Source organism: Diadema setosum, chromosome 10 (genome assembly GCF_964275005.1).
Source record: "Diadema setosum chromosome 10, eeDiaSeto1, whole genome shotgun sequence".
Taxonomy (NCBI): domain Eukaryota; kingdom Metazoa; phylum Echinodermata; class Echinoidea; order Diadematoida; family Diadematidae; genus Diadema; species Diadema setosum.
The window spans coordinates 12534880-12549342 of record NC_092694.1 but is presented as its reverse complement, the minus strand read 5'-3'; the positions used below and the strand labels follow the sequence as shown (position 1 = coordinate 12549342).

The window sequence follows — 14463 nt, the reverse complement described above, 5'->3', positions numbered from 1 at the left end:
ATCGGATTATTTTTTTTAAGGGATATAAGGAGGAATAGTGATTACGTACAATGTGTGCAACTGTATGCAAGTGCACGTGTAAACACATGCGCATGTAAGTGGGTGTGTTCGTGTGTGTGTGTGGGGGGGGGGGGGGGGAAGGGGGGACTTATACCACCGAAATCACCAAATAGCTGCAATATGATTTATGTAGCAACTGATTTTGATACGAAACACATATCATCTTAATGCAACTCTTTGAATGAGAGTGCTATGGTTTCAACTTTTTATTTGGCTGTAATGATGCCTCAGTTTCAGGGTATCAAAGAAGATGAAAAAAAGCAAGAAATTTGTTTTTCCCCTTCACTTGGATCCATTAAAATATTCCCTGGCGCGGCCATAGAATGAATTTTAAAATTAGTGTCTTCCACCACTTGAAATCACCATTTCTGTCAACAAATCAAGGGATGCAAAAGATGCTTTTTCCTTGCAAACAACAGTTTATCTTCAAATAGTTCTAGGAACTGCAAACGACAAACGTATTATCTTTTGCTTTACTTTTGCATGATTCCTGAAACTATCTTGTGTTATGTGTGTGTACAAGAATGTTGAACACGCGCGTGTATACATACATACAGCTATGCGTACACCTTATGCGTATCTGTATATTTGTTTGTATTTTGTGCTGTTTTTATACAGGGATCCCTTAGTAGATTACCTTCTTTAACTAAAAGGGCTACTCTGTGTTTTATATATATATATATATATATATATATATATATATATATATATATATATGGGTGTGTGTGTGTGTGTGTGTGTGTGCGTGTGTGTGTGTGTGTGTATGTTTGCTCTGAGTGATAGACATTTATCGCAGCACCTTTTTCGTTCACGCTATACTCCTTTCCAGTCCCACGCAAGCGAATGCATTTCCTGAATCATTCTAATTTAGTTTAAAAAAAAAGGAAAAAAAAAAACTTTTCCGTCGCTTTCAGCTGTCAAAGAAAATGCTTGTCTCAAAAGTACGCATTGACGAATGACAGGAGAAAATGGATTTTTTCCATCATTATTCTAGATACGCATCAATGGAATGCATGCAACCTCAATTTAGATTTCAATGCATAAATCTACGCTTTTAAATAGATAATAATAGTCCAATCAATGACAGCGTGAAATCCAGATTGAATATGAGGCAGACATTTAATGAGATATGTGATTGGTTCTAGCATTTTAGTATGAGCTCCCGTTGTTAAATATAAGGCGCCAAACGACATTCTTTGTTGTTCTTGTTGTCGTGCCAACCGGGAATTATTTAAATCCTAAAAGCACAGCTTGATTCGTTGGCATCCACTGAGGTTTGGTTGTAGATAGTGCATCTCGATTCTCGTAGGAGCTTTTTTTCATTGCAGAGATACTGAGCAAAGGTAAGATAATTATGTAATTGATTTAGAAATTACCTTTTCAGTTGTCTGTTTTCCTATAATAGTGATAAGAGGTTGAGTACAAAAACCTATACATTCATTTTTATCAACTGGAGATGTTTTAGATTAAAGCAATCGAAATATTATTTGATAATCTTAATATCTTCAGAACTATTCCGTCTTTATGAAACGAGTGCAGTATCATTGAAGGGATTATTTTTTCTCTTTTTGATGATGACCTTGCTTGAAAATCTCTGAATTCAAAATCTTCATTACTACATCCATATATTTTTCAAGATTATAAGCAATCACATTAGAAACTTCAACTGGATTATAACTTAAGCTAATGTGTTTCTTTCATGTGTGAAACAGAAGAAAATTGTATCCAATCATTTTGTTCATTGCACACATTCACTGTGGTATTCACTGCAATAATATTTTCTCACAAAGAGTCATGTTCATCATTCTTGCAATTTCCTGCACATCGTGAAAGTTTTGACTTCCATGTTTGGAATATATATGCCCCTTTCTTTGCATATTTTACAATTTTACTTCTGAAAATATGATCAGTGTTGATTGAAAAGATCAAGCAATTACTCCATGACCCTTTTCTTGCCATTACGTCTCTTTCACATTACTGCATCGACAGTGACGTGCTTTTCTTTATTGCTTGTAAAATTACATATTTTTTAGGGAAGCCTATAATATCATTCGTTTATGTATCCTTGAGACAAAAAAGCGCAGTCCGGAGAGTTGACAACACACCAAAACAGTGAAATGCAATTTGTTCTCCTGAATTGTAATGTACGTCGTGCCATCGTCTTTCCGTTCAACCCCGCTCCCGAAAAAAAAAAAATCCTTTGAAATGAAACGCCGAAATGATGGCGGTTGAATAATTTTTTCCCGATTTTGTACGCATACCTCTTCCGAGTTTCCACATTTTTACATTAGTCTCTACTCACTGACATGTACATTTTGTAGTATGTATCTAACGAGAGCTGCCACTGTCATGTCGTTCCACTAATAGTACTTTATCGAATCGTTGGGTCATGTCATTCAATATTCCGTAAGTCGCCTAACGTATCTCTTCGAAAGCACTTAAAACGTGATAACGTGAAATGAGCGTTTAAAGTCGTATTGCGCCATATTTTTTTCCTAGAACATTCGATCTACGGATTGATGGATTACTCCCACAGAGGAATGGCGGGAGCAAGTTTTGCGACTCGCGAAATATACACACCAATCACTGATGTCATCTCGAGTATGGCTCAAGAGTCTTCGACTGTTCCATCTCAGACACAGGCATTTCAGGAGAGCGAATGGGTTTGGCAGCCTATCGAGTGGGGATGGTCTGACATCACACAGTCTGTCCTCTCCTCCTGTGGCATTGTGGGTAACATGCTGGTCATCATGGTTCTCTTTCAGAAGAGGGCTGCGAGAATTTCGACCGACACACTAATCGGTGCCCTCGCAGTTGCGGACTTTCTCACGTCTCTGCTCATCTTTCCTCAACCAAAGCCGGTCCGAGTTCCCCTGACCTTTCTGGGCCATGCCGCCTGCAAGATCATAAGGTCTGCTGTGTTCATGTGGATATCCATAAACGCCTCGGTTTTCACCCTGACGGCCATATCGGTAGAACGCTACATCGCCATCGTACACCCTCTCCACTTCAAACGCTGGATGACTCCCCGACGTACCGTGGTCTTGATCCTTATGATCTGGTTACTGTCCCTTGGACTGAAGTGTCGAAGTTTTGCAGTAACCGTTGTCGAGGCAACATCAAGAAGATGCATTGTAAACTACCCCTCTCCAGAGTCACGTACTTACTTTGCCTTTCAGGAACTCTTTACAATGCTGCTTGCCCCGGTAGCCATCATGCTCTTTACCCAGGTCCTCGTTGCTAGGGCGCTTCGGCGTGATTTCCTACGTTTGGAAGCAAACCGACAGAATTCTGGACAATCGGCTAAGCTGCTCCTTGCTCGGAAAAAGGTAATCACTCTAGTCCTGATCGTTGTGCTTATTTTCGTCATCTGCTGGACACCTGATAGCATAGCTTACTTGGCCCTGGGCCTTCAACTGCTCGACCCCGACTTTCTCTTCAGCACCCCGTACAACCTCCTCGTGAACATAGCCTTCTTCAACTCTTGTGTTAATCCCATTGTATACCTTATTCGCTACCCTCAGTTCAGAGTTGCGTTAAAGGAACTGTTCAGCTGTCGCTCCACAGCGAGGGTCAAGGGGCCAATATTCGGGCAAGACGAGTGTCAGTCTGTTTAGTGAGCCCAAGGTTGAGCCTAAGTATTTTAGTTGGTAGGTTGAATAAGATGCCCTTAGCTGTTTAAGTTTATCGAATCACCTCTACCATAGGAGATATTTAACTTCTTGCACTCATTCTGAAGTTCCAATATTCTAAAGGTTCGTTACTTCGTACCTTGTTTTCAATTCTAGATTAAGGAACCTTCGGAATAACGAACCTTACTTCATTGTCAGATTAACTATCCTTTGGAAATAACGCCACGAACGTTTTGATTAACGAGCCTTTGGAAAAACAAACATCACCGGTATGACATTAGAATAGACTAGGATATGAATAAGGATATGAACAAAGCAATAGACAACTGAAAATGTTCGTTCAAAGTCGTAACGAACAAAGATTAAAAAGCAATCATGAGCACATAGCACATTACTGTAGGATTTTGTTCAGCATTTTGCTACTTTATGAAGAGCTTTCTTAAAAAAAAGTCAGCCTTTCAAGTCATTGTGTTCAGTACGTTACCATTTCCCCAGTTTTGCTTTTTCTTTGTTCCTTCCTTCATTTAGTCTTTTTTTTTTTGCGTTTTCCTCTCTTCTTGTTGATTAAGAAATCAGCAGCAATCGCACACACACACACACACACACAAAAAAAAAAAACTTCCCTTGACAAGATAAAGCTAGATCTTCTGGTCGTAGTGATTGCGTTCTGTTTTTTTCCTTTTTCAGGTGTAGGAAATCATTTATTTCGCGTTCATTACGGTATACCAAATAGTGTTTTATACTTTATTGTTATGTACATAATTTGGAACGTAATGACGCTGATTGTTGTAATTTCCATTTCTACTTGTTAGAGCTCTTTTAAAGTAGAGTGAACACCAATAGAGTAAATGCAAGAGGTTCAACGTCCTAGTGCTAATGCATGTCACTTCTGGTACGGGATGTCTCGCGGGTAGTGCATGCAAATCCCCGTAGAGACCGTATAACCAAGTCCCTTTCGCACGGGAAATACTATGTTCAGTGGATGAACAGAGCAACGACGCAGCCGTATGTTAGAACTTTGTTGGATTCCATCTTAGCTGAATGACTCGAATTCTAATCACTTAGACATGTAAACAAATGCATTTTTTCTTCTTTACAATGATACATATCCTCCAAATATTTCATCGCTTGATTTATTTGCCAGTGAAGAACAATTGTTTTGAGAGCTGTTGGTTTGGTTTCATAGGATAGTGGCTAGCCTTCTAACTTGGATTAAAGTAATAATATAGATAATATTTGAGATATACGCACCTGCATTTCAGATTTTCTTTTCAGTAGAGTAAAATAAAAGTTATAATTCTGGAGTCAATTAAGTATTTAGTCCCGTTTTTTTATTTACTTTGAAAAGCATGCGTTTGTTTTTATTTTTTCTGTTGGTCTGTTGTTAAGTTAGCTTAAAAGCTGTAGTGCACATACATGCATACATATACACACACACATTTACATATACGCATACATTTTCATGTGATTGGAGATTTATGATAACTCTTTCTCGATGTCGTACTGAGTAAATTACTTTTTTTAATGATAACTCTTTGATAAAGGGGAGATTGTGGCAGTTTCATATTTTGCCGTCAAATATCTGTCTCTATTCAGCGTGTTTCTGAAAAAAAGGTAACCGAAGTTCCAAAGGTCAGCGCTGTCAAGAATACATGGTTTATTCTCGTAAATGTTCACTGCAATACAAAGTAGCTCTTCAGCTTTAATTTCGAACCTTGCTCGCGTCAAAATTGTCACGGATCACAGATTTAGGGGTCCTTCGAAGGTGAAGGGTACAAAACCTACCTTTTCCAAGTTTCTGGTTTGTAAAGTACGAAACCAACTTTTCTGTATTTTTTTTCTTGCTGTTTCATCATTTGTTGTGTTTTTTTTTTCACACCAAGTTTTGATGAAATGCTATCCCATAATTGGGCCGCTCTTCTTCAGCAGAAACATGAATGGTGGTATGTGCGACAAACTTGATCAAAGAGGAAATTGTTCCTTAGCTAGAAGGAACTTTGATAGACAGGATCGAGGAGTTTTCCGGCACTTTTGGTGGTTACCATGGTTACAGGATGGTGCTCCAGCTCACCGTCTTCGAGCTTCCGTGAGAGGCTGGTAGAACTATTTGGCCAATGCATAATAGCCCTCAATCATGAGGTGGAATGGCCTCTACGGTCTCCTGACTCGACACCCTGTGACTTTTTCCTCTGGGGATACCAATAGAAAGAGCAGGGTATACAGATCCCCACCACGTGATCTGAATGACATGCAGGCGCGTATTCGGCATGAGATCGACGTTCTTCGTCATAATCCCGCCATGGTTACAAGAGCAGTGAGAGACATGCAGCGTTGTTCACAGCTTTGTGTCGACAGGGGAGATGGACACGTCGAAGGTGTTGGTGCATAAAAGGTAAGGGCTGAATGAAGTGCTCACCATACAGAGATTGTAAATTAAAGTCACTAGCAAAATGTTAACAGAGGGGAAAGCATTTCATTAAAACTTGGCATGAAAAACAAAGAAACAAAAAAACAACAACGATGAAACCAAAAACTTACAGAAAAGTTTGTTTCATAAATTACAAACCAAAAACTTGGAAAAAAAATGTGGGTCTTGTATCCTTTACCTCGAAGGACGCTAACTCTGTGATCTGTGACAATGTTGACGCAGCAGGTATTAGAATAAAGCTGATGAGCCACTTTGTATTTTAGTACACATTTCACAAGAATAAATCACGTATTCGTAAAATAGCTGACCTTAAACTTCGGTTACATTTTTTTTTTAAGGAACACACTGTATTTCAGTTTCTGTAGAAAACAGCGAACGCTATTCCTGTATCACTTCTTCCCAATGGCGTATACTGGATATATATATATATATATATATATATATATATATATATATATATATATAAATAAAGACAGAATAAACTGACCAGAAAGAATATAAATTATTAGTGGAAAAGTGAGCAAAGAAAATGGGATTCCATCGGGATTCGAACCCGAGACCTCCGGATTGCTAGACCGGTGCTCTACCGACTGAGCTATAGAAAGCCCTAGTGCAGTGTTCGTCCCAGAAACCCTTAATTCTCAATGCTCGGGTGGTCAGAAGCTTCTGACCACCCGAGCATTGAGAATTAAGGGTTTCTGGGACGAACACTGCACTAGGGCTTTCTATAGCTCAGTCGGTAGAGCACCGGTCTAGCAATCCGGAGGTCTCGGGTTCGAATCCCGATGGAATCCCATTTTCTTTGCTCACTTTTCCACTAATAATATATATATATATATATATAGTGTTCTATTCATATAGTACAGAAAAGATAATAAAGGGATGTTTTATTAAAACATGAAATCAAAATTTGTTCCTCATATATTGCAATGTCACCGCGACTTCATTTACAATATACAATACCAGTAATACTGATATAAAGCGACCAAAAATCAAATCAAATTAAAGAAAAAAGAATAATTTTCGTGCAATATACTTTTAATATAAAGGCAAAGATAACGAATTATAGTAGCACACAGATGTAAGAAAATGTCATTTTAGCATGCTTTGTTTTGCAGTATAATGTTGTAATAGAAATGCTGTTCTCGATAGAAAAGGAAGAAATCGTCACAATTACATAGAAATTAGGGAGTATAGTTATATTTGTCGTGTTTGTAGACACATACAGAAACTGCTTATCAGTTCTGCGCGACACGCGGTTCATGGTCGTTCCATCAGCACACTCCAATTACTGCGTTTACATATTCTACCAATTCTTTCCCATTTTACAAACAAAAAGCATTCATTATTTGCTTCGTCTTGTGGCGTCAAAGGGTGTTGGCCAAGGCTGTGGAGGCTGTTACATTAAACCTATCGTCGCCTAGTGTTAGATTTCTATATCGACGGAGATAACAAAGAGGCAATTATCATGTGACGTCATTTATTCAGGAGGTTATGTTTACAAACATGCCGAGATAACGATTTGTAGGTTGTTGGTATCTGTCTTTAACCCCATCTGATTGGATGGCTAGACAAGAAGATATTCGTTCCGCGACACCTATACGATCTTCGTCGATTAGTTGAACACAGGGCTGTTCAGGTGAAGATTGGCGGCGGCAGCGCTTGCCTTTACCATGACGTCAGCGACGTTCGCTTCAAGAAGGTCCAGGCCGTCTGCAAGGAACATAAGACAAACAGAGACATTCTTTTCAAATTTGTATGAATGGCAGGCCTTTGGAAACTGTCACGAGACTCAAACAACTTGGGGTAATCTTTGAACAAACTCTTGACTGGTCTCCCCACGTTGATGAAGTAATTATGAAAATTTCTCGTTCTATTGTGTGTATACGAAGAATCAAATCGTGTTTGACACGTAAAATCATGAATCAGTTGTATTTTTCTTTCATACTTCCACATATTGATTACTGTTGTGCTGTATGGGGGTCACTAACAAAGACAAATTTAAACAGATTGCAATGTTGTCAAAATAAGTATGCTCGTGTAGTATTGAATGGAGGTTATTACATGTCAGCGCAAGCTCTTACTCATGCTCTATCAAATGGCAGTCAATCGAACAAAGAATTCAATATCATTACTGCGTCCTGGTGTACAAATTGTTACACAATTTAGCCCCACCGTACATAGTCAATCTTCTGACCAAACGCCCCACTACTTATACCACTCGATATTCCATTTCTTGCCAATTACATATACCCAAACCTAGAACTGAATATAAGAAATGCTCCTTCACATAAAATGCTGCAAGCAAATCATTTAATGAGTTACCCATTTTTATTCAAACAGCCTCCTCGTTGCAAACATTTAAGAATCGTGTACGCCAACATCAATCTCTCATTTGATATGAACCCTTTGCCATGGGCGTAAATCCGGGGGGGGGGGGGGATATATCCCCCCTGAAATGGAGGAGGGGGGGGGATGGCCTGTACAATCATCCCCCCCCCCCTGAATTTTTGGGGGAAAAATGGAGGAAGCAGAAATGTGATTGCATCAATTTTGGCATATTGCCTGTCGTTTGTACGCCGGCCTTCAGACAGGTAACAGAGCTGAACAGTATTCTATCTTGTAGGAAAATGTATAATTTTCTCAAGCGCTCGCTCGCTTCGCTCGCTCGCGAAGAAAGTAACATCGACATACACTGTAAGGTATGGCTCAGGCGTTGACAACGTCAAATAGTATAGGTGTACATGTAAACATGCTATGACGCGAGTAACTGGGGACCATCTGCAAAATATGTACGAAAACATACAAACAAACAATAAGAACAACTTTATCGCCATAATTGAATCCCCTCCATTTCCTGAATCATTCCTGAGAAACGACAGTGACTGATGACTCAGTCAGGATACATCTATGGGCATACCAAGGGAAGATCAGGGACGTCGAATCTATGGGGGGCAAAGGGGCATTTGCCCCGCCCCAAAGGAAGTGTTTAGACAGACAAATCATTTATCCCCCAAGCAATTCCCGAGATGAGGACAAATCTCGAACTTTCTTAATGGAAAATTGTCCAAATATCGCCAGAACTATGCATCAGATCGTTGTATTGCAATCATGAACATACAAAAGGTCCGCTATATACAGGATAAGGGATAAACTTTGTACACTTTTGACATAGACGTATATTTCCTAATTTATCAAAGAGTGTGCAGCAGATCTGTCACTTAACAAAAGCAACCTAATATATATAGAGGCGTCGATGGGGGGGGGTGGTTCTAAAATAAAAGTGGGACAAACAAAAGCGAAAAATATGGCTACAAACGGCAGTTTTTGGAGTGTAAAATTTTAAAATTTTAAAGCTCGCTCGCTCCGCTCGCTCGCATTTAACCGCTATGCCATTCTCCTGATGTTGCTGCCAGTGATTGCAGTTGACAGCAGGTGGTGGTGCACCCGGTGCGCCCCCCCCCTTAATTTCCAAGCGAAAATATAGCTACAAACGAGAGTTTTTAGGACTGGAAAATGTCAAAATTTTCAAGCTTACTCGCTTCGCTCGCTAGCATTTAATCAGTATGCCATTCTCCTGATGTTCCTGCCATCCAGTAATTGCCGGCAGTTGCGCCCGGTGTGCCCCCTTAATTTCCAAAGCGAAAATATAGCTACAAACGACAGTTTTTAGGACTGGAAAATGTCAAAATTTTCTAGCTCGCTCGCTCCGCTCGCTCGCCGCATTTAATCGCTATGCCATTCTCCTGATGTTGCTGCCAGTGATTGTGAGCAGGTGCGCCCCCCTTAATTTCCAAATAAAGCGAAAAATATAGCTACAAACGGCAGTTTGGGGACTGTAAAATGTCAAATTTCTGAAGCTCGCTCGCATTTAATTATTATTCCATTCTCCTGATGTTGCTGCCAGTTATTGCCAGCAGTTTTCGCCCGGTGCGCCCCCTTAATTTCCAAAGCGAAAAATATAGCTACAAACGGCAGTTTGGGGACTGTAAAATGTCAAATTTTTGAAGCTCGCTCGCATTTAATTATCATTATGCCATTTTCCTGATGTTGCTGCCAGTAATTGCCAACAGTTTTTGCCCGGTGCGCCCCCTTAATTTCCAAAGCGAAAAAATACAGCCACAAACGACAGTTTTTGGGACTGGAAAATGTCAAAATTTTCAAGCTCATTCGCTTCGCTCGCTCGCATTTAATCATTATGCCATTCTCCTGATGTTGCTGCCAGTAATTGCCAGCAGTTTTTGCCCGGTGCGCCCCCCCCCCCCTCCCTTAATTTCCAAAGCGAAAAAATACTAGTACAGCCACAAAGGACATGTGGGACTGTAAAATATCAAAATTTTCAGGCTCACTCGCTTCGCTCGTAATATGCCATTCTGATGTTGCTGCCCGATTGCCGGCAGTTGCGCCCGGTGTGCCCCCATAATTTCCAAAGCGAAAAAATACATCCACAAACGGCAGTCTTTGGACTGTAAAATGTCAAAATTTTCAAGCTCGCTCGCCCCGCTCGCTCGCATTTAACTGCTAGGCCATTCTCCTGATTGCCAGCAGTTGCGCCTGATGCGGCCCCCCTTAATTTCCAAAGCGAAAAAGTACAGCTACAAACGGCAGTTTTTAGACTGTAAAATGTTAAAATTTTCATGCTCGCTCGCTCCGCTCGCTCGCATTTAATTGCTATGCCATTCTCCTGATGTTGCTGCCAGTGATTGACAGCAGTTGCGCCTGGTGTGCCCCCCTTAATTTCCAAAGCGAAGAATATAGCTACAAACGGCAGTTTTTTGGACTGAAAAATGTCAAAATTTTCAACGCAAAGAGATTTCACCGTAGGAGGGGGAAATCCCCTACCATACTCTCCCCCCTTGCTTGATTCGTTCCCTCACATAACTGCTCCTCCTAAGATCAAATCCTGTCTACGCCGATGATAGGTCCCATTATTTAGTAGGCCTTCACAGTGATGTCGCACAGCAAGAGCTGAAATACCACGATTTTGTCATTCAATAATATATTGTGAATATTTCATTTTCTTATTGTTTTTTTTTTTTTTAAGAAAAGAAAACAAAATTTTCACCACAAGTGAGCACCAGATCGCTGAATTTCAGGTCTGAAAATGCAAAATCTTCCTCGTGTGGGAGAGGGATACCCCCCCCCCCCCAAACACACCCTTCCCCCGTTCGGTCGTTCCGCTCCTTCTCACAGATATTCCAAAAAAAAAAAAAAAATGTTTTCATACTTTTGAGGTCTGATTTTCCGCCGAAAGTCGTCTGACAAGCAAAAAAAAAAAAAAAAAAAAAAAAAGCAACAAGAACAAAAAGTCTTTATGTTGTTGCTGCCAGTACTTTTCTCGCCACTTTATATTTCATGCAAAAGAGTGGGGCATCCGATCCCTGTAAAGTGTGTGTGTGTGTGGGGGGGGGGGGAAGGGGGGCACAAAGCTTCTCCCCCCCCCCCCCAAAAAAAAAAAAAAAGGCTGCGCCGGTCCGGTTATGGGCTTGTAATCGTGGTGATGGTGACCATCCCCCCCCCCTACTCCTCAGTATGGATTTACGCCGTTGCCCTTTGCACTAGTTATATGAATTATTCAGATATTTATTTTCTCCGCTCGTTTTATGTTCTCTCTTATGTGTTTTATGCTCTTAAGAGACGATTGTTCTTTAGCTGTATCATGTTTATGTTCGTTTTGGTTTTGCTTTTTTATTATGTGCACATGTAATGTGATGTATATCAATGCAGGGCTCCTTTGTAAAGAAGGTCTTTGTGGCACTGAATGGGAATTACCCTGCTTTTAAAGAAGACTTAATAAATAGATAATAAATAAATAATAACATATAAAAAGAGATGGACATAACTCTTCCTATAGGTGTGATTTCGGTGAGGGGTTTGAATTTCTTTGAAATCAGCATGCATATTGACGAAACTCCAGATTACCAGCTGAGCGCAATAGAAAAAAGTAAATTAAAGTTTCCTTCTTATCTCCTATCATGCACATTATTGAGCGCTGTCAATGAAAATTAATGAATGGAAGTTAGTCATGTGTAATTGTATTTCCTCTTTAAAAGATGTGCAAGTCTTAATGTGCTAATTGGATTCTTCCTATCAGCATAAAAAGTTTATTATCACGTATCGTAACACATTTTTTTTGTGTGTGTGTGTGAGAAGAAAAGCCAATAAAAATAACAAGGGAATGATGTACACATAGCATAGATTAGCATACACTGAACAGATAAAACACAATGATAAATTGCATTTCTACCTGTGGTTCGGCGAGTACTGGGGAATCCTCGGGACCGGCGAACGCTTGCGGAAAATACGTTGCGGCGAGTACTTGCAGGCTCCGCAATGCGGCGACGACTTGGAGAGTCCGTAATCCGGCGACCAAGCGGCGTACCCGTGGAACGGCGACGTCTTCTGCCCAGTACATCTGCAGATAAAGTTAAAATATCTAAGAAATTTGCTTGGCAATGCCTTTTTTCCTCATCTCCCTTTTTTTTTTTTTTTGGGGGGGGGATGGCCTGTACAATCATCCCCCCCCCCTGAATTTTTTGGGGAAAAATGGAGGAAGCAGAAATGTGATTGTATCAATGCCACTTAATTGTTTCTTAAGTCTCTGAAATTTATTCACAGATCAATCCCTGCAAAACATGTCCCACTTCCCACCGTTTCCTGTTCACTTCGACATGATTGTCCGCCTTTGCGAAAGCTTCTCTTGACACTATGTTCCCGACTTGCACTGGCTAGTCTAAATCTAACTTAAAAAGGAGCAAATTCGGCTCAGTTTTATTCTGTTCATGTCATATGATTCAACCAGGAATGGTTAAAAAAAAAACCAACAACTTCCAGATGATACCAGATCCCTGAAAAAGGGACAGCAATCATGAATGAACTTAACTGACATAAAATACAGATCTCTGAAAAAGGGACGGCAATCATGAATGAACTTAACCGACGTAAAATGAAAACTCTGGAGTACAATGTCTTCTTAAAAAAAGTGGATACCGCTTCTGGTCAAGAGTGATTGTGCATGTGTGCATTATTTACGACTGGGTGTTACCAAGAAACTTTAACAGATTCTCATTTCATGTTAAAATTAGGTTTCGACCTTTCCAGCTATGACTTACCGGCGTCCTCAATAAAGAGGGAACCGACGACCAGAAGAATCAAGCTGAGGACCAAAAACTTCTCCATTTTTCAGGATGAGTTGGTCTGAAACTCGGCGCTTTAGCAAAATAAGCTTTTGAAACTTAAGGCAGAGACGTCGCGACTGCACCCAATCAGCTGCGTCAAGTATATACCTTAAGGTCAATGCGTTAACCAGGTAATACATGTATAACTTTCACTTCAGCAGGGAGTTATTAACGGATCACTGATCTTTTGTTCATACGCTTCAGTGCATTACCCTCGCTCTTTTTAAAACAGTTCACTAAACATTTATTTGATACAAAAAACCCACGCACACCCACACACCCACCCCCCCCCACACACACAATCATTCACTCCCACTGAACTCTAGATATAGGCACCCATCCTTCCCCAGCCCATTGCATATTGTAAACATAGCGCCAATGCTATTGCGAGTCCCACTTCATTTGCATACTTTCTTTTGATTGGCTGTAGTAGGCATACACAGATTATTAAAAGCAAACTTTACTGAATGAAAAAATGCGGTTATTGTTGTTATTGATGTTTGTTATTATCATGTATAACTTTCACTTCAGCAGGGAGGTATTAACGGATCACTGATCTTTTGTTCATACGCTTCAGTGCATTACCCTCGCTCTTTTTAAAACAGTTCACTAAACATTTATTTGATACAAAAAACCCACGCACACCCACACACCCACCCCCCCCCCCACACACAATCATTCACTCCCACTGAACTCTAGATATAGGCACCCATCCTTCCCCAGCCCATTGCATATTGTAAACATAGCGCCAATGCTATTGCGAGTCCCACTTCATTTGCATACTTTCTTTTGATTGGCTGTAGTAGGCATACACAGATTATTAAAAGCAAACTTTACTGAATGAAAAAATGCGGTTATTGTTGTTATTGATGTTTGTTATTATCATTAGACTCTATACGTCCAACATAAATTATGCAAGTTCTTGAAATTAGTGATACTTTCGCAAAATCCAGATACTGTAACGTCTTTTTGTTTTTTTGTTATCACTAGATTCAAGTCTATTCAATTTATAATGGATACATTTTTTTCTGTGCTCTTAGACGATGTCTAAGAACAGCTTCGAATTCGTTGTTGATATTAGTTGTTATCATCTGTTATTTTCGAAGGAATCATGTTCCCGAGGCACAGCAATCACGTGAAGACTTGTTACTAATTTATGCCTGAC

General features: G+C 40.0%; 2 protein-coding genes across 2 annotated transcripts; one reads left to right on the top strand and one right to left on the bottom strand.

Annotated features, from left to right (window-relative positions):
• The first annotated feature begins 2663 nt into the window (after positions 1–2663).
• On the top strand, positions 2664–3677 carry LOC140233751 (nociceptin receptor-like). The gene has a single exon (XM_072313851.1). It carries the CDS (start codon positions 2664–2666, stop codon positions 3675–3677), a length of 1014 nt encoding a protein of 337 aa, XP_072169952.1.
• Positions 3678–7217: 3540 nt separating this feature from the next.
• Positions 7218–13318, bottom strand: LOC140234533 (uncharacterized). Its single transcript, XM_072314574.1, has 3 exons — positions 13233–13318; positions 12368–12535; positions 7218–7833 (listed from the first exon to the last, which is right to left on the bottom strand). The coding sequence occupies exons 1-3, from the start codon at positions 13297–13299 to the stop codon at positions 7736–7738; spliced, it is 333 nt and encodes a 110-aa protein (XP_072170675.1). The 5' UTR covers positions 13300–13318; the 3' UTR covers positions 7218–7735.
• Between the last annotated feature and the right edge of the window lie 1145 nt (positions 13319–14463).

What these genes read in the sequence shown, in the direction of transcription:
- LOC140234533 (XM_072314574.1), bottom strand. Translation starts at nt 13,299, where the DNA reads ATGGAGAAGTTTTTGGTCCTCAGCTTGATTCTTCTGGTCGTCGGTTCC. An exon ending in CCTCTTTATTGAGGACGCCG is followed by an intron (nt 12,536 to 13,232) that starts GTAAGTCATAGC and finishes CTTTATCTGCAG; the next exon opens with ATGTACTGGGCAGAAGACGT. An exon ending in CAGTACTCGCCGAACCACAG is followed by an intron (nt 7,834 to 12,367) that starts GTAGAAATGCAA and finishes TGTTCCTTGCAG; the next exon opens with ACGGCCTGGACCTTCTTGAA.
- LOC140233751 (XM_072313851.1), top strand. Translation starts at nt 2,664, where the DNA reads ATGGCTCAAGAGTCTTCGACTGTTCCATCTCAGACACAGGCATTTCAG.